The sequence below is a fragment of the Asterias rubens genome, chromosome 19, assembly GCF_902459465.1.
Source record: "Asterias rubens chromosome 19, eAstRub1.3, whole genome shotgun sequence".
Taxonomy (NCBI): domain Eukaryota; kingdom Metazoa; phylum Echinodermata; class Asteroidea; order Forcipulatida; family Asteriidae; genus Asterias; species Asterias rubens.
This window is the reverse complement of record NC_047080.1, coordinates 4,500,054-4,524,775: the sequence shown is the minus strand read 5'-3', so window position 1 is coordinate 4,524,775 and position 24,722 is coordinate 4,500,054. Positions and strand designations below refer to the sequence as shown.

The following is a 24,722-nucleotide window of genomic DNA, read 5'->3' as shown; positions in this document are numbered from 1 at the left end:
TGTTTGAGAATTAATTTGTCATCTAAGCTTTTTTTCATGTTAAAAGTGTACACCGAGAAAAATGCTTCAAATGTTTACTTCCTCCTGTGATAAAAAAAATTGAATTTAAATTATATGAAAAGAAACATTTTAGTTCCCTCCCTAATATTAGAACAATACAACTTTCCCCGCCCCCTCCCCCCCCCCCCCACTAAAATGGTCTGGCGCCCTCTATTGGTGTAAAACAGACAGCAAATTCTCCAAGATTTCATATTCATCCAATGTTGTGCGTAGACGTGTCACAATGACTTAAAAATTGGGCCAGATTTGTCGTATTTTTGTATTAATTGGTCTAAGGGAAGGGGTTGAGATGGGGTCAGGGAAGGTCTTTCAGCGTCAACTCTTGTGGATGGTCCCTTTGTGTTCCTACATCGTCCTCACAGCCGGCAAAACCAATGTCGATAAGCCAAGCCTTCGGTAAGTTTTTGCATGATAAAAATGAATGCCCATTGCCACTGTGCGTATAAAATGAATGTCTTTTTATATTTTTCTATAGTTTCATTACAGTATATCACTCAGTATTACTTACTCATAACAGAGTTAGGAATCATTGTCAGTGGTCGCCTCTGGCGTAGAGAATGGATAACTTTCCGTATGGCGCCACCACTTTTTCATTCATTTTTATAAAAAAAGGGATGTATCATATTGAGGTAAATTAGATACTATATTATTTCGTACAGAATGAAAAAGTGGTGGCGCCATACGGAAACTTTTCCAAATAAATAAATTAAAACAAGTGCAAAAGTGGTGTCCGGAAACGTATTTTTTTCCCCAACCATAGACCTTATTGTCAATCCGCATGGCTGATTTTGCTAAAAACTATGAAAGGCCAAAGGCAAAAGGCATCATCATGGGATGGGAAAAGCCCCCTTTTCAATCCCACATCACAGTATCTTTCGGCAATTCAGCCAGGCGAGAATTGCGATGGAGGCGATACTGAAAGATTCTGATTTGTGTCTACCACTTTCATTACATTTATAAAAATAAGTCTTTTGTCATCATTGTGATCGTATTCAATTCATTATTTTTTTCTGGCAAGCTACAGATTTTATTTTTATTTTTGCAGGTAGGTGATAGGCCCTTACGGGAGACGATAGTGGAACTAATCTTATAGTTCTAGGAGTAGTAGGCACTAGGCTGATTCTGAAACTTTCAATTTTTATGTTAATTTTGACAGCCTAAGTTTCACTACGAAAAAGGTCCAAGAAAACCTACCCACAAAATAATTGTGTTTTTTTTTGTTTAAAAAAATTCTTTATAACTTGATTTCCATTTTATTTTCAATTTGTCTTTTTTATGCATTTTTATTAAAATTAAAAACATTTTTTTTCTTCATAAGTTTGGTCTTTCTCTCTTGTTACTTTGTAGGAAAGAAGTTCTTGAAATGTTCAATCATGCATTTAGTTCATACATGGTGAGTGTTACTGTTAAATAATGGGTATGTTTGCTGTACATCCGTCCGGCCTGCGTCCGCCTCCGACCCTTTACTTGTGACGTCCAGATAAACAACCTAGGGACAGCCTTTTCCAAATTAGCACCAAGAGTCCAAAGACTCTGGAATTCACTTTCTGATTCAGACTTTACAGACAAATGCCCAACATCACCGCCTTCAAGCAGAAACTAAAAACACACTCGTCCTTCACCTTGGCTTTCTTTGTTATACTTAGTTTCTAGATGCATGAGATATCTCAAGACATGTAGGTAGAGCGCCATTACGTTAATCTGGAGGTCCTTGGTGCAAATCCTGCTCTAGTTAATTTTTCTGCGTTTAACCTAAAATTATTTGAAATTAACCCCTTCATGTTTTGATATTTAAAATTTAAAGAAGTTGTTTTTACATGCATTGAGGCATGTAAGGTGATCCCTGGCTGCTGCTTACCATGTTGTATCATACACTTGGGTGTAATACTAGGCTACACGGCAGCTACAGGTTGAATAGCTTCTGACTGCCATTCCTGATTGACAAAATAGGGTTAGATAACTCAATAAGTTGAGTGCCAGCACATTATATCCCACTCTAGCAAATCTTTCTTTGTTCAAAACCCCACACTATTACAAATTTACCCAGTCAGTTTCCCTTGAGGTTTTACTAATTAAATATTAATTATTATAATTTTCAAATCCACAGACATATGCATATCCTGCTGATGAACTGATGCCTCTCAGCTGTAAGGGGAGAGTAAGAGGGGTGGAGCCAAGTAGGGGGGATGTTGACGACGCCCTGGGAGGGTAAGTCAATCAAAAGCGCCTTTTCAAAAAGATGGTATTTTATGTCACGTTTGTTATGATGTTGTGTTTGTTAAAACGACTAATTGTCATTCCTAACAAATTTGTCAATTACTTTTTCCGATTAGGTTTTCCCTGACCCTCATCGATTCCTTAGACACTCTTGCCCTCCTCGGATTCAGCGAGAAGTTTGAAGAAGCCGTTGAGCTGGTCATCAAAGACGTCTCGTTTGACACCGATGTTGTGGTGTCTGTCTTCGAGACAAACATTAGGGTTGTGGGGTGAGTAAAAAATTACAGAAAATATTGTGATATGATCAAAGTAAAGGTCATAGATTGGTAAACACTCCAAAAATAAAGACCAGAAAAAGTATAGTATACGCTTTTAAAAGATTTTCTCTGAAGTTTGTTTTTTGGGGGGGGGTCGGGCTATGAACAAAACTTTTGAAAAAAACACTGATGTAGTAGTTATTCACTGTGTGAATGACAAATAAAAAGTGTTTGAATTTGTGCGAAGAGTTACTCAATATTTTAGTGTCTTTGTAAAAAAAATTGTACCTATGATTGTGGCTATGCACACAAGCAATAATACATACATATTGCACTAGGACTTCAGTCCTGATTTTAAAATGCATTTATGTCTGCACTAAACTTTATCATACCGTTGATTTTAATTGAAATTCTAAACTACATAATTTTTTTCCATTTTTTGTGTGAAGGGGTTTGCTCGGTGGTCACGTCATCGCTGCGGATTTCCGCGATAAAGGAAAAGGGATGCAATGGTACCGGGATGAGCTTCTTGATATGGCCAGGGACTTGGGCTACAGATTACTTCCAGCATTTAATACTTCCACTGGAGTGCCATACCCGAGGGTGAGTTACTAAATCTCTCTGATCATTGGGTCTTACAAATCTTACTTCATACATGCTGCTGAAGCCCCTTTCAAACGAGAGCAATTTAGCAAGGGTCCCTCGTGTGAAAGGACAACAATTTTTAGAGTGTCTAGGGTCCCTTGCAAAATCTTGTCCAACATTGCTACATTTTGTCGGAAGGTCCAGACCTATGACAAAATCTTACACTAGCGGAAGTTTTGACCAAGGATGTGCGTCCTAGGTGAAGTTGCCCATACAGCGCATGCCATTGTGGGTGCTATCTTGTCCCATCAAGGTGATCCAGATTACCAATACCTTAATGGCACACAAGGCTTGTTAGTTTTTTAACTTTGCAGTGTGAAAGCTCACAAAATCAGTCACGCACGGTGATAACAAATAAACAATCCATGCTCGTAAATTTTGTAGCAAAGGACCCTGGCTATATTTTTGCAGTGTAAAAAGGGCTTAAAGGAAAACGTTGCTTTGGATCGGACGAGTTGGTCTATAAAAAGCGTTTGTAACCGTTTGCTATAAAATGCGTATGGTTGGAAAGATGTTTTAAAAGTAGATTACAATGATCCACACAAATTTGCCTCGAATTTCCGTGGTTTTCCTTTTACTATGCGATTTAACACGGTCGGCCATTTATGGGAGTCAAAAATTTGGCTCCCATAAATGACCGACCGTGTTAGTCGGCGAGGTAAAAGGAAAACCATTTCTCTTCATCTTTCTACCCATATGCATTTTATAACAAACGGTTACAAACGCTTTTCAAAGACCAACTCGACCGATCCAAGGCAACGTGTTCCTATAAGAATTCAAATTGCCTAGCTAGTCATTGAGCTAAAAAGATAAGTTGCTCTAGCTGATCATTGGGTCTTACAAATCTTACTTCATACATGCTGCTGAAGCCCCTTTCAAACAAGAGCAATTTAGCAAGGGTCCCTTGCTAAAATGTAGCATGTTTGTAAAATTTTACAAAATATACCTCGTGTGAAAGGACAACAATTTTTAGAGTGTCCAGAATTCAAATTGCCTAGCTAGTCATTGAGCTAAAAAGATAAGTTGCTCTAGCAATGCAAAGGTTGTGTGTCCCCCCCCCCCCCCCCCCCCCGAGGACACAGTGCTTTATACTCATCTATGTGTAAGGGTGAAAACAAATTACTATAATTATTCTCTATCCCCGATGCAAACAAAATGTACATCACTGTTTGTCTGTAGATCCATCACGATGGATCTTGGCAGTTGACAGACTGTTTTGTTGATGTGCGGCCATGCGTTCAGCCGTCTGGCTCTTGTGTGTGTTTAATGTTGCATATTTTATGAGAGCATTCAACTGTAAATAGGCTCTTGGAAACATAGTCTAATAGTGTAATAAAAAACTAATTAAACTGCGCTAGTGTATACATTAATTTAGATCTGGGTTTTGTGTGGTGTACTGGGGTTCTGGACTGCATTATAACTAATGGTCTAGACTAGACACACATTGACAATTTACGAGAATCTAAACGGGAAAACAACGTTTAACATATAAAACTGATTAAGTCAAGATATGGTGAGGTATTACTTATCAATTAAAAACAAATCCAAGACAGCTGGACTTAATAACTGGTTGGAGTTTACTGACCTCAAGTTTGCAGTCTGATGTAAATTTGAGTTCTGCATATTGATTTTGTGATGTTTTGAAAAATGTGCACAACTGTTTTGGAACTTGTGGCAATAAAAGTGTACATGTACCTAATTTTGTGCATATTTCGCATTTGTGACTGTATGTACCACACCGGCAAGTTAATCTGGGTGTCGCAGGTTCAAGTATTCTATTCTTCATTCAAATCAAAAAGGTTTTATCTTGATGACTTTCTTGAATCTTGGTGATTTGTGGTATTGTAATGTAGAGATGTTTTTCCTGTTATTTTAGGTGAATCTAAGGTATGGCCTCGGTAAAGGACGCAAAGAGAAGGATACCTGTACGGCTTGTGCTGGTACCATGCTACTGGAGTTTGCTGCCCTCAGTAGGCTGACTGGGGACCCGATCTTTGAGGTACGACGACCTCTTTGCATTTTCATTTCGTTTACTATCACTATTTTCACAAACCCAATAGACCGTATTGAATAATCCCTTTTTGCTATGAAAAGTCGCCATCTTGTAGGGCAAACCATTTGCGCGTCCAAACGCGTACATCATCGAAGCACGCAGCACGCAACAATCCCGGATTGATTTCTACGGCACATGCACACACACGCACACGCACAGACGCCACCTTGTAGGTCAGATATTTGAGCCGCGTGACGTCACCTTCAATACGGTCGAGACAATGAAGACGATGAGGGAGGCTTAGATGTCAGCTTGTCATTTGACTAGTCAATCATTGCCCATATTTCAAATGAAATAGGGATGCTTTTAATCACTGAACTAGTCATATGTACTTGGCTAAATACCATCAGTGCTTTATTATTTCATTGATCTTTACTCCGCAGGAAAAAGCCCAAAGTGTGATGAGAACATTGTGGTCTAAACGTCAACGCCATAGCAACCTTGTTGGCACGGTGATTAATATACACAATGGTGACTGGGTCAGGAGAGGTCAGTGTGCATTTTTTTGTCACAGCAACAAATTCATTAGCCATTTTGTGTTCATCCAGATACGCTTAAAGTTTTAATCATCCAAATTTGTATTCCGGCTACAAGTTTTATAACAAGGTCGCTTGTCGCTGAAAGTTACATATTTTCTTTTATAGGGATGCTTTTAATCACTGAACTAGCCAGATGGACCATATGTACATCCAAAGTTTTTCTCCCGCTACCAATTTTATAACAAGGTCGCTTGTTTCGCTGAAAGTTACATATTTTCTTTTGGGGTCATTGCCAAAGAATGTGGGGTGTGGCTTCAAGTCCCAGTCTTAACACTTGAAGTCCCAGTCCTTCAGCAAGACACTGAACCATTTCAGGTGACCAATTGATATTAGCTCCCCTCAGGAACTAGTTTGTCAACTTCCAATACCTTGGGGAGCCAATATCAACCGTTCACCCTCAAACCATGTTATATTTGTATATTAATGTCAACCGTTCACCCTCAAACCATGTTATATTTGAATATGAATGTCAACCGTTCACCCTCAAACCATGTTATATTTGTATATTAATGTCAACCGTTCACCCTCAAACCATGTTATATTTGTATATTAATGTCAACCGTTCACCCTCAAACCATGTTATATTTGTGTATTATTGTTAATAATTGCAGATTGTTCTCCTTTTCTTGTTTTTCCTATCCTCAGATAGCGGAGTCGGTGCAGGCATCGACTCTTACTATGAGTATCTTTTAAAAGGTTACATTCTGCTCGGTGATGATAGCTACCTCAATAAATTTACTGCGGTAGGTGCACAAATAAATAAATATTAATACAAACTGATGAATGGTTGTTCATGTTTCGTGTCAGGACGCTTTAAGGTTCAAAACTGCCTGTACGCTGTTGAGTTGTTACTTTTTAGGAGTATTGCCTCTCCATTGTAAACTGTAGAGGGCGCTGTGTTGTGAGTTGCTGGTATCATGTCTTATCTCAGATGCTGCGCAGGGAACTAACATGACAATTTTTCTGTTTTTGTTTCGGTAGCATTATGATGCTGTAATGCAGTACATCAGTGATGGACCAATGCTGCTGGATGTCCACATGCACAAACCCACCACAAGAACCAAGTCATTCATGGATGCGCTACTGGCCTTCTGGCCTGGTCTACAGGTACGTATACTCAGTACAAATAGAACTCAGAGAATGCTGTGTTTGCGTCTGCTCTGGGACACTTTTCTTTTCAAATTAATTTTCCTTAAAACATAGCCAAAACCTTCCATAATTGTTTGTATACGTTTCGACTTATTTCACATGGTGAACCTGGAAACGAGGCCCCACCATTTAATTGTTAATAGGAAAGTGATCCCACTCAGCGCCTTGTTTCCTTTGGCAATTAGGCGCTTTATAAATACAGGTATTAATATTAACTGAATTTGACCTTCCGAGTCCCTGTTTTTTTAATTTTAATTAGTCACTAATTACTTTTGTTTTATTTGCAGGTATTATTAGGTGACATCAAACCAGCCATTGAGACTCATGAGATGCTATATCAGGTCACACAGAGACACAACTTTCTACCGGAGGTAAACAATATTCTGTTAAAATTAATTGTGCCGTTATTTATATACATGAGAAAAAGCAGCGCCAAACCTTGTGTTAGCTATCAGAATTGTTATTGTGTGTGCACGTTCTCATGACTTACTGTGGATGTTACTCCGGAGCCGTTGTGTTTCTGATCAGTAGAGTGTGGGTTCGAGTCCCAGTTGTGACACCTATGTCCTTCAAGCAAGACCTTTAACCATGATGCTTCCTCCTTCGGATGGGGCGTAAAGGCGTTGGTCCCGTATGTTGTGTAGTGCACGTTAAAGAACCCAGTGCAATTATCAAAAAGAGGAGGGGTTCACCCTGGTGTCCCTGATTTGATTGGCAGCATATGGCGCCCCGGCACCTTGTAAACCATTACATGGTGCTATGTAAAAGGAGTAGGTCTCATAATTCAAACATAGTCCCACATACCTTGCAGGATAATACTGAATGTTAAAGCGCCTTGAGCTTCATTGAGTGGCAGATATTTGCGCTGTATAAGAAGCCACTTTTATTATTATTTGCATTTGCATTTATCATTTGACAGGCTTTCACTACAGACTTTGATGTATACTGGGCCCAACATCCACTTCGTCCTGAGTTTGCTGAGAGCACTTACTTCCTGTACAAAGTAAGAGGGTTTTCTAACTGTAACTGTATCACACTGTATCTCTTATCCCCATGTAATGCAGCCCTTGGGAGACCCCATGAGTGTCTTCTCTACCCCTCCGTCACCCCAACGCACTTTTACACTATTTCCTCCTAGGTCCCTAATCCAAGGGGTTCCGGTTTCACTTTCCGATAATCCACCAGGAGTTTGTTTACCCCACCGTTATTACCCCAACGCACTCTCAAACTGTCCCCTGCAGGGTTCCTGTCGCACGTTTCAAGAAATCCCTGGGGTTCTACCGCTTACCCCTACTCTGGAGCAGGGATGGCTATTTCCCAGGGGAATACCCAATTGCAGGGGGACATCCGGGTTAAAGCGATCCAAGTGTGAAAGGGCATGCTGTTAATCCCCGGGGTTGCCCCAAGTAACTTTCTCACCCTCTTGTGGATTTTTTTTTAACATCGTTTGTTTTCTTCAGGCTACAGGGGATCCTCATTACCTTGAGGTTGGGAGAGAGATTGTTGACAGTCTGCAGCTGCATGCTAGAGTCGGCTGTGGATTCGCCGGCCTTAAAGACGTCCGCACCAGCACACATGAAGACAGGTATGTTTTCTTACATACATACATACAGCCAAATATTTGTAAAGCGCCTTTACACCAAGATCAAAGCGCTGAAAAGAGCAAAACCTATGGAACTATAAATACAATAAGTTACATCTGATAAAAGTGAGTTTTGAGAGATTTTTTGAACAATGTCAAAGAGTTACAATTTCTGAGGCATGCTGGGAGGTCGTTCCAAAACCATCACTAGTCAAATGAGATTTACACATGGTGTTACCACGAGCCTCGCCTGATTATACCTCGCCTCCGAACAAAGTTTCAAACCTTACTGGTCAATTTCAGCGAATCAATTAAGACTATTTTTTTTTTAGAATGGATTCCTTCTTCCTTGCGGAGACCTTCAAGTACCTGTATCTCCTCTTCTCTGAGCCAGAGGACCTCCCGATACCCATTGATGATTACATCTTCACCACCGAGGCGCATCTGCTTCCCTTGACTCTGTCAAGAGTCAAGAATGTTGGCAACGATTCCATGAATGGGACACACCAAGAGGTATATTATGACAATAACTAGTTCTCTGTATCATTGTTTCGCTACATGAGTGCCCTTGTCATTGGGTCTATGACATTCCTGTAATCTCTCTCAGCTTCCCGGGGAGTATACAACCCCGAGCTGCTGTGGCCCTCCAGTGGCTTTTTTAAAGGCAATGTTAACCTCTACCCTCACAGGTATCCATTTATACTCTTGGGTGAAGAAAAGCAGTAGTAAAGCATCTTGCTAAATGACTCAAACATGTCAAAGGTCATGGCACGAGTGTCATGACCTACACCCTGATGACATAACCGCCAGAACTTGATTTTGATGCTTGAAGCTTGAAGCCACTCGACCATGACCCCCCTTTAGTAATAATAAAAATGGAGATTTGTAGTGTGCCATGTCTGACAGTGAGTCACTCTTCACCCACTTTGTGTTTTTTTTTTTTTTTTTCAAGGAGGATGAGGACCCACCCCTAGTAGTGACAATAGAAGAGAGCTCTTGCCCAAACCATAACTACATGGTGGGCGGCAACCAGGGATATGCCGAGGGGATTCGGGAGGCTCTTCAGTTCAAGAAGAGAGAGGATTTGTGTCCAAGCAACCCTGGTAAAGGAAGGTAAGAAAGATGACCCTCGTGTTGCCAAATTATTTCCATCATGGATTAGCACTATTGGTAATGACTCAAAATATTTATTAGCACAAAACCTTAATTGGTAATGAGTAATGGGGAGAGATTGATAGTTTAAAACATTGTGAGAAACAGCTCCCTCTGAAGTGCCATAGTTTTCAAGAAAGAAGTAATTTTCCACAAATTTGATTTCGAGACCTCAGATTTAGAATTTGAGGTCTCGTGTGACAAGGGTGTTTTTTCTTTCATTAGTATCTCGCAACTTCGACGACCGATTGAGCTCAAATTTTCACAGGTTTGTTATTTTATGCATATGTTGAGATACACCAACTGTGAAGCTTGACTTTGACAATTACCAATAGTGTCCAATGTCTTTAAGGTGATCCCTTTTTTGTGTGCTTTCTGAGTTTCTCTCTTTTTAAGTTTATTTCCCCCATGACTGCTTCGTTTATGTGTGCTGTGTTGTCACTTAGCTTTGAGAAAGACTCTGCTAGGTCAAAACAGGCCATTAACCATTTTTGGCGTTTATACCATTGGTTTCTTTTGGCTGGTAAGCAGTTTTGGCCGGCATGGTTGGCTTGCGCGTAAAGCGCTCGCCTCTCACCAAGGTGGCCTCCGGTTCGATTACCGGCCGGGGCCATATGTGAGTTGAGTTGTGCGTTGATTCGCTGCTGTGCCACGAGGGTTTTCCAGACCATCCGGTTTTCCTCCCTCGGGAAAAAATCAAACACTTTCGATCTCTGGCTGTGTTCTGTGGTCATAATGGGTTGATGTGGCTGGCAGCCAAAGGCGATGCCAGCTTCTCGAACACGTGTAGCCGCGTCCTTCACAATTTAGCTCTTAGCTGCGAGTAAGGAGGATTAGCCCCCCAAATTATTATTATTATTATTATTATATTCCATTTTTTAAGATTTTCTTTTTATAAACAAGCTGCACACACAATTATGCCTGGACTCTATGTGTCTGTCCTTATTATGTGTGATAAGTCATCCATTTGTTCAAAAGATAAAGATTTGTTTTGTTTTTCATTCCCTTATTATAGATTTATGAAAGTACATACTTAACCATGGGTCACCTTTTTCATTTTTGTATGCAGACTTAAAATTCCCAACCGTAATCAGATTTGCATTACGGATGTGTCATTTATATTAGACCAAGGCTCCACGCTACCAACTTCGTTCCTGGCAACGAGGCCCATATGAACCTGCTGAAGAAGATGGGTATCAATCTGATCACGATGAAGGACGGGCGTGTCCAACTGATGCACTCCGCGGCCCAGGCAACCACCCCGGAGGATGCTGAAGATGGGATGTTGTTTATGCAGGAGATGATCGAGCTTTCCAAGACACAGCAGGCAGAAGGTGGGTTCGTCTTACTCTCTAAGCCCTCTTGATCCGATATAGTATTTGAATACTATCGTAACTTGATTAAAACTGTCAAATCTGAAAGCTCGTGGTTTGTTGTCTGTTTGCTAATAGTACGGCCAGAAATGTGTTTGGTACCCACTGTCACATCACTACATGTGGATGGATTCAATGTTCTTATGAAAATACTGTGAAAGTGTTTTTGCTGTTTTCTTAGCAAGTAGACATTGGCTTCAGCAGAAATTTTCATATGTGACTTTTATTGTATCTTTCTCGATAAGTTGCCTATAAATAAGCAGTCTGTTGACAACAACCAATCTTTTAGGTTTAAAACTAAAAAAAATGTTACGAAGTTTTCAAGGTGATTACCGTTTCCCCTTGTCTTGCAGTTGAGTATCAACCCAGGGTGGTTCAACTCCTCTCGCCACCATTTCTGATGGGGGTGACCTTGATAGCCGGCCCAGCACAGTTTGGGCTGGACCTCACCGATCATTCTGGAGTAAGTCCACCAATCATTTATCATATCCTACAAAACCCTCGTCCAAAAACCGAACCAGAGAATTGTACGCTAATGCCACTTCTGTACGACCGTTCAGTACTATCCAATGTGGTTTTTAATGATATATATTCTTGTGGTATCTCTACAAACCCTACACAGTACACAGTCAACCCTCCTACTGTCTGACCATTTAATATCACCCACTGTGGTTTTGAATGATAGCTTACTACACCAGCCTGCAATCGATGTCTTGTGGTGAATGCATCTACAAAGTCAGCCCTCCTACTCTTTAAGCAGGGGAAAATGCTATGCTTCTTTGCTAAGCAAGATATTTCTGTTTGTCTTCTGTCCGTGGTTTTCTTGTGTGCTGCCCTTTAGGTTTTTTTGTTTAATTCTGTTGGTTGCTTTTCTGTGATTTATTGTATTTGTATGTCTGCTGTTGCAATATGGAATATAAAAAAATATTGTAAACAATATTGAAAAAAATATTTATGGGGCACCAGTCCCAACAATATAAAGTTTATGGACTGGCCAGGTAACTTGTTTCGGCCAAGCAAGTGTGCTAGACAGTTGAACATGACACTCCCTTTTCCAACACTTCTTTGCTGTTGTCGATTTGTCTAGGTTCCAGGTGCTGTGGTGGTAGTGGATCCGTACAATGCTTGTACAGAGCCTAAGAATAAAGCTGACCTCAAGGGGAAGATTGCTGTGCTTCAAAGAGGAGACTGTATGTTCATTGATAAGGTCAGTATTGTGTACTTAAAGGGAACATATATTAGTAATCACTCTTAGAACTAATGGGAGACTTTGGGACTCTAGGTGGCAGCAGACTTTCCAGGTTAATTTCCACTGTTTATGTAGTTCTGAGCATGCGCACATTACCGAGAACAATGGATTTTACCCGGTAAGTCTGCTGCCACCAAGTGTCCTAAAAGTCCCCTATGGCAAACACAACTTTTTGTTAGAAGCCTACAGTAGCTTTTGATATTTTAAAGCATTTAAAAAAAATGTCACTTTGAAGTAATGTGGTTACATTAAAGGCAGTGGACACTATTGGTAATTACTCAAAATAATTATTTGCATAAAACCTTTCTTGGTGAAGAGTAATGGGTAGAGGTTGCTGGTATAAAACATTGTGAGAAACAGCTCCCTCTGAAGTGACTTAGTTTTTGAGAAAGAAGTAATTTTCTACGAATTTGATTTCGAGACCTCAGAATTAGAACTTGAGGTCTCGAAATCAACCAATCAACCATCGCACACAACTTCGTGTGCAAGGGTGTTTTTTTCTTTCATTATTATCGCAAGTTCGATGAACGATTGAGCTCAAATTTTCACAGGTTTGTTATTTTACACATATACTGAGATACACCAACTGTGAAGGCTAGTCTTTGACAATTATTAATAGTGTCCACTGCCTTTAAAAGATATAAGTTTTTATACCGCAAAATTTTAATCTGACAAAGTATAATGCTATAATGTTTCTTAGATCGTGTATTCCTATTGCGCTAAATCTTACTGCTTGGACATATTTGCTCCGGATTTTCGACGATATCTCCCCCCCCCCCAAAAAAAAAAACTTTGAAGTTAAGTTGTCACAGGTTAAATTGATTATAAATAACTACATTTTTTATAGGATTAATTGAACGGTTCCAAAAACAAATCGTATACTTTGCCTTTAAAGGCAGTGGACAGTATTGGTAATTACTCAAAATAATTATTAGCATAAAACCTCACTTAAGTTTAAAAGTTTAAATCATTGTGAGAAACGACTCCCTCTGAAGTGACGTAGTTTTCGAGAAAGAAGTAGTTTTCCACGAATTTGCTTTCGAGACCTCAAGTTTAGAATTCGAGTTCTCGAAATCAAGCATCTGAAAGCACACAACTTCGTGTGACAATGGTGTTTTTTCTTTCACTATTATCTCGCAACTTCTAAGATTGATTGAACTCAAATTTTCACAGGTTTGTTTTATTATGCATATGTTGAGATACACCAAGTGAGAAGACTGGTCATTGACAATTACCAATAGTGTCCAGTGTCTTTATACAATGGTTTTTGTTATCCGTACCAATCCTGTATAATACCTTTTAATCACTCCAGGGCAAGATCATTGAGAGTGCAGGGGCCATCGGAGGCATCGTCATCGACAACAACTCAGAGACTAGCAGCGAGAAGTCGGCCATGTTTTCCATGTCAGGTGATGGGAGCGCTGACGTGACCATCCCCATGATATTCCTCTTCTCCAAGGAAGGGGCGTTCCTCAAGGACATTGTCGAGGGGAAGAAGGGGGAGGTACAGGTGATGCTGCTGGACAAAGCCAGGACTTTAGGTAAACAGACACTCTGGTAAAAGGGAAACTCTTTTAAAGGCACTGGTCACTATTAATAATTACTCAAAATAATTGTTGGCATAAAATCTTACTAGTAATGGAGAGTAACGAGTAATGGAGAGCTGTTGATAGTACAAAACATCGTAAGAAACAGCTCCCCCTGAAGTTACATAGTTTTTAAGAAAGAGATAATTTACAAAATGTGATTTTTTCTTTCATTATTTTCTTACCACTTTGGTGACCAATTGAGCAAAATTTTCTTAGGTTTGTTGTATCGTTTTTTTCCCTTCATATTTTATAGAAGACATCCAGAAGTACCTGGAGCACCTCAAGGACTCTGGTATTGATCTTTCAAGTCCATGCACCAAGACAGACCCAACGACAGAAGAGCCACCGTCCGACGACGCAACTGAAAAACTTGTCACACTGGCGACTGTCAATGTGGAACTCCTTGTGGATGATCAGACTGTGGAGATTGTTGATGGGAAGATGGTCGCAGGGGATGGCCAGAGTGAGCTCGAGAGTTGTGGAGAAGAGGCGGACGAAGATATGTGGACATCTATGAATCCACCGAGTCAACAGCAAGATCAGCAAGAGAACCAACAACAACAGACTCAAGAACAGCAGCAGGACAGAAAGCCAGTAACAATAAAGGGCACCATCCATGCACCCGAAGTTGTGACACATTCCGAGCCCGGTATGCGTCAAGAACACCGTAAAGATACCAATAAACAGCAACCAAACTCCCAGGGAAAGCTATTTGTGGAAGACGCTGAGGCAAAGGCCTTGTTCAAGACCCTCATCGAAGAGGGTAAGGTTACCCTGAAACCTGAGCACCGAGATGGTGCCACAGGTTCGACAGCTCAAGAAATCCTCTCAAACCTCGAACCACAGGATCTACAGAACCACTTTGACGGTATGGTGCGGGACTACATGAGGACGGAAAACGGGAAGGAGTACCAGAAGCGACGGGCTGAATCGGCTCTTAAACACGGGATCGACGCCTACACAGGGCCTCCTCCGCCGAATCAAAACACCCAAGACCTCGGAGAGGATCTTCAAAAGCAGCTGAAGGAAATCCAGGAGGACTTCATGAAGTTTGAGAGTATACGACTTGAGCTGGATAAGTATAATCCAATCCATGCCCAGGACGGGGATAATCCTTATTTCTTAGAAGAACTCCCTGAGGATCTTCAATCTTTAATCAATCAGATTGAACCCAAGGAAGGGGAAACACTTGTGAACAAATTCAAAGATACTAGAACTAGTGAGTCTGTTAACTCAGGAACACAACCCATTTCTGAGCAAGTACAAAATGATGAGCAAGCCGCTACTTTAGACACTGGGAAAGACACTCTTAACCAGCATGAACCTGTTGGGAGCGGAACTCAAGAGTTACGAAGGGAGGAGGGTAGTATACCAAGGAGTGCACCTGATGACCAGGTGCCTCAGACAAAAGGAACAGTTGATGATGAGTTGGCGAAACAGGTGCAGCAGAATAAGGAACAGATGCGGGAGCGGCAGCGCCAGCAGGCCCAGCGATTGCAGCAACAGGCCACACACAACAAAGCCATTCAGGAGAAAGCGTCCAGACAGCATCAGGAGCTGTTGGTCGAGGCCCAGCGGAAGCTGGCGCAGCGGCAGCAGTCGGCCAGTCGAACACAGCTTCCAGATAACCAGTCCACCGAGAACAGTCATGAGACACAGCGCCAACAACAGCCTTAAAAACATCAACGATGTAGTACCAGTAATGTTTTTTGTGCGTACAATTTTTAATGCCAACTTCCACCAAAAGTTGTATGATTCTTGTGGGTTCATGAGGGGAATAATTTTTGATGGTGTTCTTTTGAAATTTGATCCTGATGGTAATCGGTCAGGGAAAAAATTCTCTTTGCACTAAAAGTATAACATTAACACAGAATAAGAATGTTATAAATCCTAGAGATTTTATCAGAACTCTATCAGAACATGCCAATAGACATTTGAATATGTTGTTGCAGGCTCAAACAGCTCCCTCAGCTGAGGTCAAAGGAAGACCAATCATTTGCAGAGAGTTGTGCATGGCCTGCACACATGCGAATGTTAGCATTGATTAACCTCAGCAATGATTGCCTGTGCATTAAGTTTTATTTAGAGCTCTTTGCAATGCCTCTGCCCAGTTCTGTCTGATTTTCGTGGAACATTTCTCAACGAGCCATTTGCGAGTTCAGTTTGAATAAAGTCTCATACAATGGCTTGCTTAGTCTGAGGGTATATGTACAATTGCATACCGTAGTTATTTATAACACTGCACAATCAAAGATTTGTAATTGTTCTGATTAAATTCGTTTAGAAAAGGTGAGCTATTTATTGACTAGGCTACAGAGGCCTTGATACCATAGCTTGTGCAGTTAAAATAGAGAAGTGAAACCTTTACATGCCATTGGACTCCCTAAATGCAGACCTTGGGACATGTGTGAGGTCGGTACACAGGATCGTAATTAGCCAGATCGACCAATGGGGGAAAGCTGAAATTTGCCATTCAGCTAAAAATGGCGGCGTGCACGCATTGCCTCATAGCAGATAAAACATGCGGATAGTCACACACAGGTTTCCCCAAGTTCTATGATTTGTACATGGGTTAAAATTATTGGTAATGTAGTACACTAATTGCTGTGTTAAATCACCTATAAATGATGGAAAGAATAGCTGCCAGGGAGTTTTACTCTTAGATGACCAGTGTGGTATCTCTTGCCTGCCAGCAAAGACCCGGAATGTACAAGGTCACACTGCGTAAGCCAAATGTTACATGGTACATATACATCAGTGTGTAAAGTTTAAACTCACAGTCTGTGTGCAAGTTAGAAGAAAAGGGACATTTATACAAAAACAAAAACCATTAAGTTTACCTGTAAATACTCTGAGACTTGTAATATATCTGGCGTTAATTCTTCTAAAATTACAGTGCAATGGTTTTATAGCCTGTAAAATAGAAATCAAGAGTCTGTTATTACTGATTGTTTGGAACAGAATTCAGGTAAATTAAAGAGGGGCTCCGAGGTCAAATTAATTTTTGTTTGTGATGCACTCATTTTCCAATAGAGAAGGGGGAAAAATAAAAGTTTCTAACCTCATGTTAAAATGGTGTAAACTTACTCTTTATTTTCCTCGTTCAGAGCAAAATTAAAAAACATGGCGGTATTGGACCTCAAAAACAAACGGGTCTGTACAATCCAAAGAGTAATTATTGTGCCAGGCAAAAGTTCAAATTCAACGCTGTTTTGATTTAATATCATCCAAATTTAAAATAGAACAATAAAAAATTCTCTGTACGGAAATGAACAGAGCATACATTTTAAATGTGATGTCATTGAACTTTTTGTGGAATTCTACAAAAGTAATACAATGGCATTGTTAAACCTGAGGGTTGGAGGCTGATTTTTTCACCCATTTTCCAAAGGACTCTATTGAAAAAAAGGATCACAAAAGTGAACTTGACTTCGGAGCCCCTCTTTAATATTTTATGTTCACAAATTTTTATGATAGTGGTTCGCACATAATGAGTGTCCTTGCTGAAAATTCTGTTTTGGAACCCTCGAGTCACATTTATTTTTATTATATCAAATGGTGTATTTTAATTCATCGGGAACAGTCAAACTTCGGAAGCTACTTGCGTTGTGAGGAATTGTAGCAAGTGGAAGTGTCTCTGAATGGTACAGTACAACACTTGTGTATGTCTAGAGTGTATCAAAGGACGTGGGGTTGATAAACCTGCTTAGTGCCAAAATTTGCTTTGCAAGGTTATACAGTGAACCAGCCAAAATGTTTATGTTTCATGGTATGCTACTACACTTTGAAAGGCAGTGGACACTATTGGCAATTACTTAAAATAATTATCATCATAAAACCTTTCTTGATTACAAGTAATGGGGAGAGGTTGATAGTATAAAACATTGTGAGAAACAGCTCCCTCTGAAGTGACGTAGTTTTCGAGAAAGCAGTAATTTTCCACAAATTTGATTTCGAGACCTCAAGTTTAGAATTTGGAGGTCTCGAAATCAAGCATCTGATAGCACACAACTTCGTGTGACAAGGGTGTTTTTTCTTTCATTATTATCTCGCAACTTCGAAGATCGATCAAGCTCAAATTTTCACAGGTTTGTTATTTTACGCATATGTTGAGATAAACCAAGTGAGAAGACTAGTCTTTGACAATTACCAATAGTGTTCACTGTCTTTAAAAAGTGTAATACACAACATCAAGGGTTACCAGTATTTCATGTTGTGTATATCATATATAGCCGGTTCACTGCGATTGTTACTAAGCCACAATTTTTCTGAAAAGCAAGGCCCAATTTTTATTCAGCTGTTAAGCAACAAATCAGCTCTGAGGAAATCTTAGAGAGAAGCATAATCTGAGTGGGTCACTAGTCACAATAACGATAACTGAATGTTAATTTGGCTGGTAATCCTGTTTCTGCTGAGCAGTACTTTTCAGTGCTTAGCAGGTTTTGTGCCTACAGCCTTATGAAATTGGGCCCTGTTCTAATTATACCCCTATGGTTCTATGAAGGGCGTGTTCTCATTCTAGGTTTTGGTAAACTAAACTCGTTCATATTTTTGACAATTTTTGTTTATAGAAAGCTTCATTTTAAAGGCAGTGGTGAGATACACCAACTGTGAAGGCTAGTCTTTGACAATTACCAATAGTGTCCACTGCCTTTAATATGGTATCCAATTGGCTGTGTCTGTGGCTAGGTAACTGCAATCGTCCATCGCCAGTTTAGGCGCTACAAATTTCAGGACATCTTCCTTCTTATACGTACACAAAGTTTAACAAACCACTTATTTTCCCGGAACTTTTGTTGTGATTGTCGTTTTTTACTTCAAATTGTACTTTCCTCCGATGGTTTTTTTTATTTCTAAAAAATGAGTACCAAATTTGTTTTTGAGTTTGTATGTTGCTTGAGAGTAGATGTTCAGAAAAATGTTGCCACCCTTTTTTTTTAAATGAAAAAAATCCTTAACATGTTTTATTTTAGTCAGTTTAAAATTGCATTCAAATGATTATTTCTGTAATTGGCCAATTTAATCATTAAGTTATAGAGTTTTTATTTTTGTTGTTTTATTTCTGTTCAAATTTTACTTTTGGAAATGCCAACAGTGTAAATCTGATAGTCATTGTAAATAATATTATGTAAAAAGAATAAATTAACAAAATGGACATTATTATCAACTTTTAAGTTAAAAAGTGACAATATTGAAAACATTGGGATAAAATATATATAATGTGTGTTGGTTTCTGTTTACTTTAAACTATTGTTAACTTCTTTTGTAAATGGTATCAGAAACAGTTACTTTGAATGGTAAACACATAAAAGGCTTTCAAATCAGCACAAACAAAAAACTTTCAAGTTTGTTTCGTTATGTTATTTAGGAAAATGTCATCAGTAGGAAATTACTGCAATAATACATTTATCTGCACATGCAAGTTCGAATCACAAACGTTCATGGTTAAGCTTTAAATGATACAGGCCTCCCTTTCCAATTTTAGAATTTACATTGACAACTTGTGGATCATTTTGAAATACAGTATACAATTGTCGCACGCTGTGACGGGGTCCATGGCGTTTTGTACACCCGAGGGTGTACAAAACACCATGGACCCCAGTCACAGCGTGCAACAATTGTTTTGTTATACCTTGGTGACATTATTATTCATCTTCTCGAAGTTCTGTTGTCATCCTCGAACAATATTACATAGTTTAAAAATTTGTTTCACTGTTCCCTCGAACCTGCGGTTGTTTCGTACTAAGTGTGGAAATCGACCAATGGTGGGAACGATCAGGGTAATGTACACAGGTGAACATCACTCAGCCATGGTACATGTGTATTTGTTACACGGCGGCACGTGATTAATTCTGGACCAATCAAACTTCACAGTTTGTCACCGAGGTATAACAATGTGTTTCGAGAAATCTTGTCACTTCTTTGATATTCTTGAACTATGTTAAAGAGAATAATGAAACACTTTACAGTACTATGGTAACTATGGTAACAGACCAGGCCTCTTGGCCAGGAATTTAACCCACAACTTTTCTGAACTCATGGCTCAACCTAAGTAAAAAACATTTGAGGTTTCAGTTCACTTCACTTTTTCTTCTTTGTAAAAAAAACAGCAAGAAGTAAAGTCTGGTTAATGTTGGTTTGTGCATAACTCAGAGAAATATTGCCAGCTTGAAAACCGTTTACAGAAATTCAGCAGGAATTGCACAAAATCTAAGTATAAAAGAGATATCATGATTAACATTGAACCATGTCAACTTGTTTTCATGTCCACAAATACATCATCTTAATTTTAAAAAGTACAACTGTCTGAAAAGTCAAACTTCTAAACCATCGAGTGGACACTGTGAACCAGAGTTGCTAAGCCACATGTCGATACAAGTTTTATGGAAAACATGTTCACAAGGGAGCCATTTGGCAACTTCATCAACACAGTAAACCTCCATGCAGACAGCACAAACAGTTCCGGCTAACTCAGTGTCTTCACCACTAACATCTTCAAGAGTTAGGAGTTTTGTGCGGAGATTGTTTAACCGAGCGGAGCCTACCGTCTTCTTGGAGACTTTGTCGTCCAGACGAAGCAAGAGATCATAGTCCTCTGGGAGCAAATCCCGTCCCTGGATGAGGACCAAGACTTTCAGGAGTTGTGCATCTTCTTCGGTGCTAGCGTGTCTGGCAATATCGTTCTCATTGAGTTCAAATTTCACCGGCTTGGACGGCTTGCCTGATGAGGGAGCATTACCACCAGGTTGGACGCTGTTTCTGGTTGTAGGGTCAGGGAGATTCCTAGGAGGACCCCGTCTTGTGAGATTCAATGAAACAAGCTTCTTCTCAATGTTGGCCTTCTTGGCTTCCAAACTGTCGTTAAGGTGGTCTTCCCTCGCTGTGTTCTTGCAGATCAGGCTGTGGTTTGCGAGTACCCTTCTGACTGGCTTCCCGCCTGTGTTTCGGAGGACGTTCCTGGACCTGTACTGCTTCTCGGCAACCTGCTTTTGCGCTCTGATTGCCTTGTTCCCCTGTCTTGGTCTGCTGCTGAGACCAGATGAAGAGCACCCACGAGACTTTGTGAGTTCGTCTCCACAATCACCGGCTAACATTTCGACTCTCTCGTCCCACTCCCAGTTGCAAATTTGAAGGGTGTGAGATTTCTGAGTTTCGTGATTTGATGAATGGTAGTGGAAATATTCTCCTGACTGTTGACTGTGTACATAGCTAATGATGGTGTAGTTCTGCATTTCAGGAGCTGGTTTGAACCGCCTCTTCTTTTTCTTAGTGATTGCTTCCATAGTTGCGTCGACCTCTGGACAAGCCCTTGCAAGTGTTGATTGTGACTCACCCGATTTCAAGTAAAGGGCTTCCCCAACATCTTTGGTATGTGGGGAAACTCCATGATTTCTTGTACAGTTGTTGTTCAACTCCTTGACTATGGGGTATTCCCCGGCAGTGCCGTCGTGGGGCCCACTGGGCCCACCAACCGGTAGGTCAGAACTACAGTCTACAGTACCTTCTTGTGCCACCATTTTCACGACTAATTTAATTCCTTTTTCGTACAGAAAACTCCCAAAAGGCAGGCTCTAGCCTACTGAGCCAACTATCCACGCTGGAGACTTGTCCTGGATTACCGTAGCTTCGGTTTAGGAACGGGTTTTTGTTACTGTGTAATTGCACAACAACCTGTCAACACGGTTCGATTCTAAATAAAGCACATGTTGTAATGTTTATTGCTGTATGTAAAACAGGTGCATGACGTAGATATCTTGTGTCTGATTGGTCGATAAGATTTTCCTATCACGACGTCATAAGTTGTGCCAAGATGGCGGCGCCCGTGGACGAAGAAATGGACTCGAGCGATACAATTATTTTGGACAAAAATGAACATGTTCAGCCTAGAGTTCACAGATGCAATTGGCTCTTGGAGCATCCTAAGGTAACGCGATACTGTGCTAGTAATTTGTGCTTAATTTGCACCGTTATTGCTGAGTGAAAAAGCACCGTGCGCGCCCATCATCGTGTGCCTTGATTCTCTGCTGAACCACGGCACCACATTACAGGCGGTCCGGTGTCAAATGTTTTACAATTTTGAGATTGACTCGTCTTAATATTTTCATTTGGTTTGTTTTCAGTACGTGGAGATGAAATCATGGAATTTGGAAAATGATGAACAGATATTCGTCACATTGGTAGTTTACATCAATTTATGTGAAGGTATGAAATCATTTTAAAATGATTACTAGTTTGTGATAAAAAATGAAACAAAATTTTTAATTAGAAAAAGGACAATTTCATTTCGCCCGACTGGGTTTGCGATTTTACTAGTTTTTCCCTTTTTCCTGGAGTGATCACTGATAATACTTGTAGTCACTGAATGTAGAGTGTGTACTTTGAACCTCAAACTTTATGCTAACTTATTGCATCAATCTTAAAAAGTTTAAATATATATTTGGATTTATCCAAAGTGTGTTCAGATGAAGTGAAATTTCAAAATAAGAAATTTCAGACTTTTTGATATCAGATTTGTGAAGAAAATTTGCTGTTATGTTAAAATTAAAAGTGTTATCTTTATGTCATTGCAGTAAAATGCAGTAGTTGTAACCGCTCATCTTCCTTAACTCTAGTCCACCTGGTTGAGGTGTTAATTGCACTCTTAACATCGATCTCATCACAGTCAATATTCTTATACGACTGTGATAAGACCGATGTTAAAAGGGAGCCATTAAGAGCTCAACAAGGTGGGCTACCCTTACTCCTGAGGATTAGGAGGATGGGGGTTACGATTATCGCAACTTGAACTTCATTTCTACATCCCCGTGTTGCAATAACACTCAGCAAAGACTCTTTAACGCTTAATAATAAAATTGACACATTATTCTTTTATTGTTGACCTATAGCCAAGGACTGGTGGAATGTAGCCATTCATCCATGTAGAGAACTTCAGCTTGCGTTCATCACTGGCAAGCCAAGCAGAAAAGATGACGTCAGGATTGTCTTACCAATCACATCCAACATCAAGCTAACTCATGAGAGGTATGACTGAGACATTATAGGCCCTACCTCCCCCACCCCCTTCCACAAAAAAAGGAATAAAGAAAAGACGAAGAACTTGAGCTGTGTTCTTGAGGTTTGTTCTTATTTGCGAAACACACAGCTGTTAAGGTGACATCATGCCACAATTGATGACCTTATAACTAAACAGAACCTAAAATTTTCGGGTAAACTTATCCCAGCATGAAGGCATGCAGGGTTCCAGTTTGAATGCACATTTATTTTTGTTATAAATGTGATATAGATCTTTGAAAACTTCACGCTTATGGTGGCGTCAAGTGTGAACTTGTGAAGTGTTATTATGAATTTAAGTTAACATTTGCTGAAATTGGTTTTTTTTCCTAGCTCATTGAAAACAGCATTTTGTTTACTGTGTTTTTCAGGTTACAAAAGTTTCTACAGTACATTCATCTACCAGAAACCCCTTCTACAACAATGGACTCTTCTAAAGAACCTGTTGCCGTTTCGGGAGAAACATCACATTCAGTCACTTTAGCCATAACAGAGTCTGGTTCCACAATTGTATACTATAAAATTACCAATGGTCTGGTTCCTCCCTCTGACCCTCCAAAGGAAGATGGAGATGATGAAAAAGTGAGTCAGAGGAAGCGACAAAAGAAGACCCCGAAAAAGGGGGGCCCCTCCCCTGCCGGGGTGAATGAAACTGTCACTGAATATGTAAATGAGGAGGAAGAAGCTTACAGGGATGAGTTTATGGAAGAAGAGATTTAGTTCATGAGGTGGGGAAAAAATTATGCAAATTTTCAAACATGAAGAAGAGAATGCAGAGACATTAATGTTTGCAATGACAGAAATCTCACTCCTGGATGAAGAGAAGCAATTATGGTGGCAGTGTTGCCATTTAGGGTGCAGTGAGCAGTCAGGCATTTAGCCGTACATCTAACGTCACATTTTAGAACCTGGCAGTTACCTGCCAGATATACTTTTGACCTTGCATGCTTTTACAGCTTGAAACCCTGAAGACAGAGGACAACTTTATCTGGCACCCTGCCAAGTTAAAGGAACACGTTGCCTTGGGTCGGACAAGTTGGTCTATAAAAAGCGTTTTTAACCAATTGTTATGAAATGCAAATGGTTAGAAAGATCTTTTAAAAGTAGAATACAATGATCCTCACAAATTAGCCTCGAAATTGCATGGTTTTACTTTTACTTTGCGAACTAACACGGTCGGTCATTTATGGGAGTCAAAAATTGTATTCCTTTAATTACAGTTAATTTCAGTTCATTCTATAGTCTTCAATTTATTTATTGTTTTGTATTTGTAAAGAACCAAAAATAAATTTTTACTTTCGTAAAAAAAAAGTTTTTTATTTAGCAATTTTATTAAGGCTATGTGTTAAATTTGTTATTTTATTTATTTATTTATTAATTTTTTTTTTTTCTGTGTGTTTGTCAAAGGAGGTTTCTCCAAGTTATTTGGTTTTCAATAAAGATAACTAAAAACCTTTATCATCAATTTAACACAAAAATACTGTTTGAATTTTCACTCAAAGAACATGTGCTACATTGGTAACTTTCAAAAACCAGTACCCACACATCACATATGACCCAACATAATTAAACCTGTAAAAGATAAAGATCAATCGGTCATTCGAATCCTGATAAAAAAAATAAGGGCAAACCCTCAATAATGTAGTCTTTTTGAGTCGTGATAAAAACTTATCAAATTCTCAAAACCACTGCTTTCCAAGCCAAACTATTTGAAGAAAAGTGTCCAACTAAACCATAAAGCATCACATTCTTTAATTATATTACACAAAATGTACAGTAGGCTAAAGCACCCTTTATCCAATCAAA

General features: G+C 39.7%; 2 protein-coding genes across 2 annotated transcripts; both read left to right on the top strand.

Moving 5' to 3' along the window:
• The first annotated feature begins 263 nt into the window (after positions 1–263).
• LOC117303142 (ER degradation-enhancing alpha-mannosidase-like protein 3) lies at positions 264–17,015 on the top strand. Its single transcript, XM_033787249.1, has 19 exons — positions 264–456; positions 1,408–1,453; positions 2,168–2,268; positions 2,394–2,546; positions 2,984–3,137; positions 5,056–5,178; positions 5,616–5,721; positions 6,417–6,514; positions 6,753–6,878; positions 7,208–7,291; positions 7,840–7,923; positions 8,381–8,505; positions 8,835–9,015; positions 9,455–9,615; positions 10,780–10,988; positions 11,381–11,490; positions 12,115–12,234; positions 13,589–13,817; positions 14,119–17,015. The coding sequence occupies exons 1-19, from the start codon at positions 350–352 to the stop codon at positions 15,540–15,542; spliced, it is 3,741 nt and encodes a 1,246-aa protein (XP_033643140.1). The 5' UTR covers positions 264–349; the 3' UTR covers positions 15,543–17,015.
• A 4,661-nt stretch (positions 17,016–21,676) lies between these two features.
• LOC117303529 lies at positions 21,677–23,982 on the top strand. The gene is made up of 4 exons (XM_033787759.1): positions 21,677–21,789; positions 21,986–22,067; positions 22,751–22,886; positions 23,288–23,982. Exons 1-4 carry the CDS (start codon positions 21,700–21,702, stop codon positions 23,634–23,636), a joined length of 657 nt encoding a protein of 218 aa, XP_033643650.1. The 5' UTR covers positions 21,677–21,699; the 3' UTR covers positions 23,637–23,982.
• The last annotated feature ends 740 nt before the right edge of the window (positions 23,983–24,722 follow it).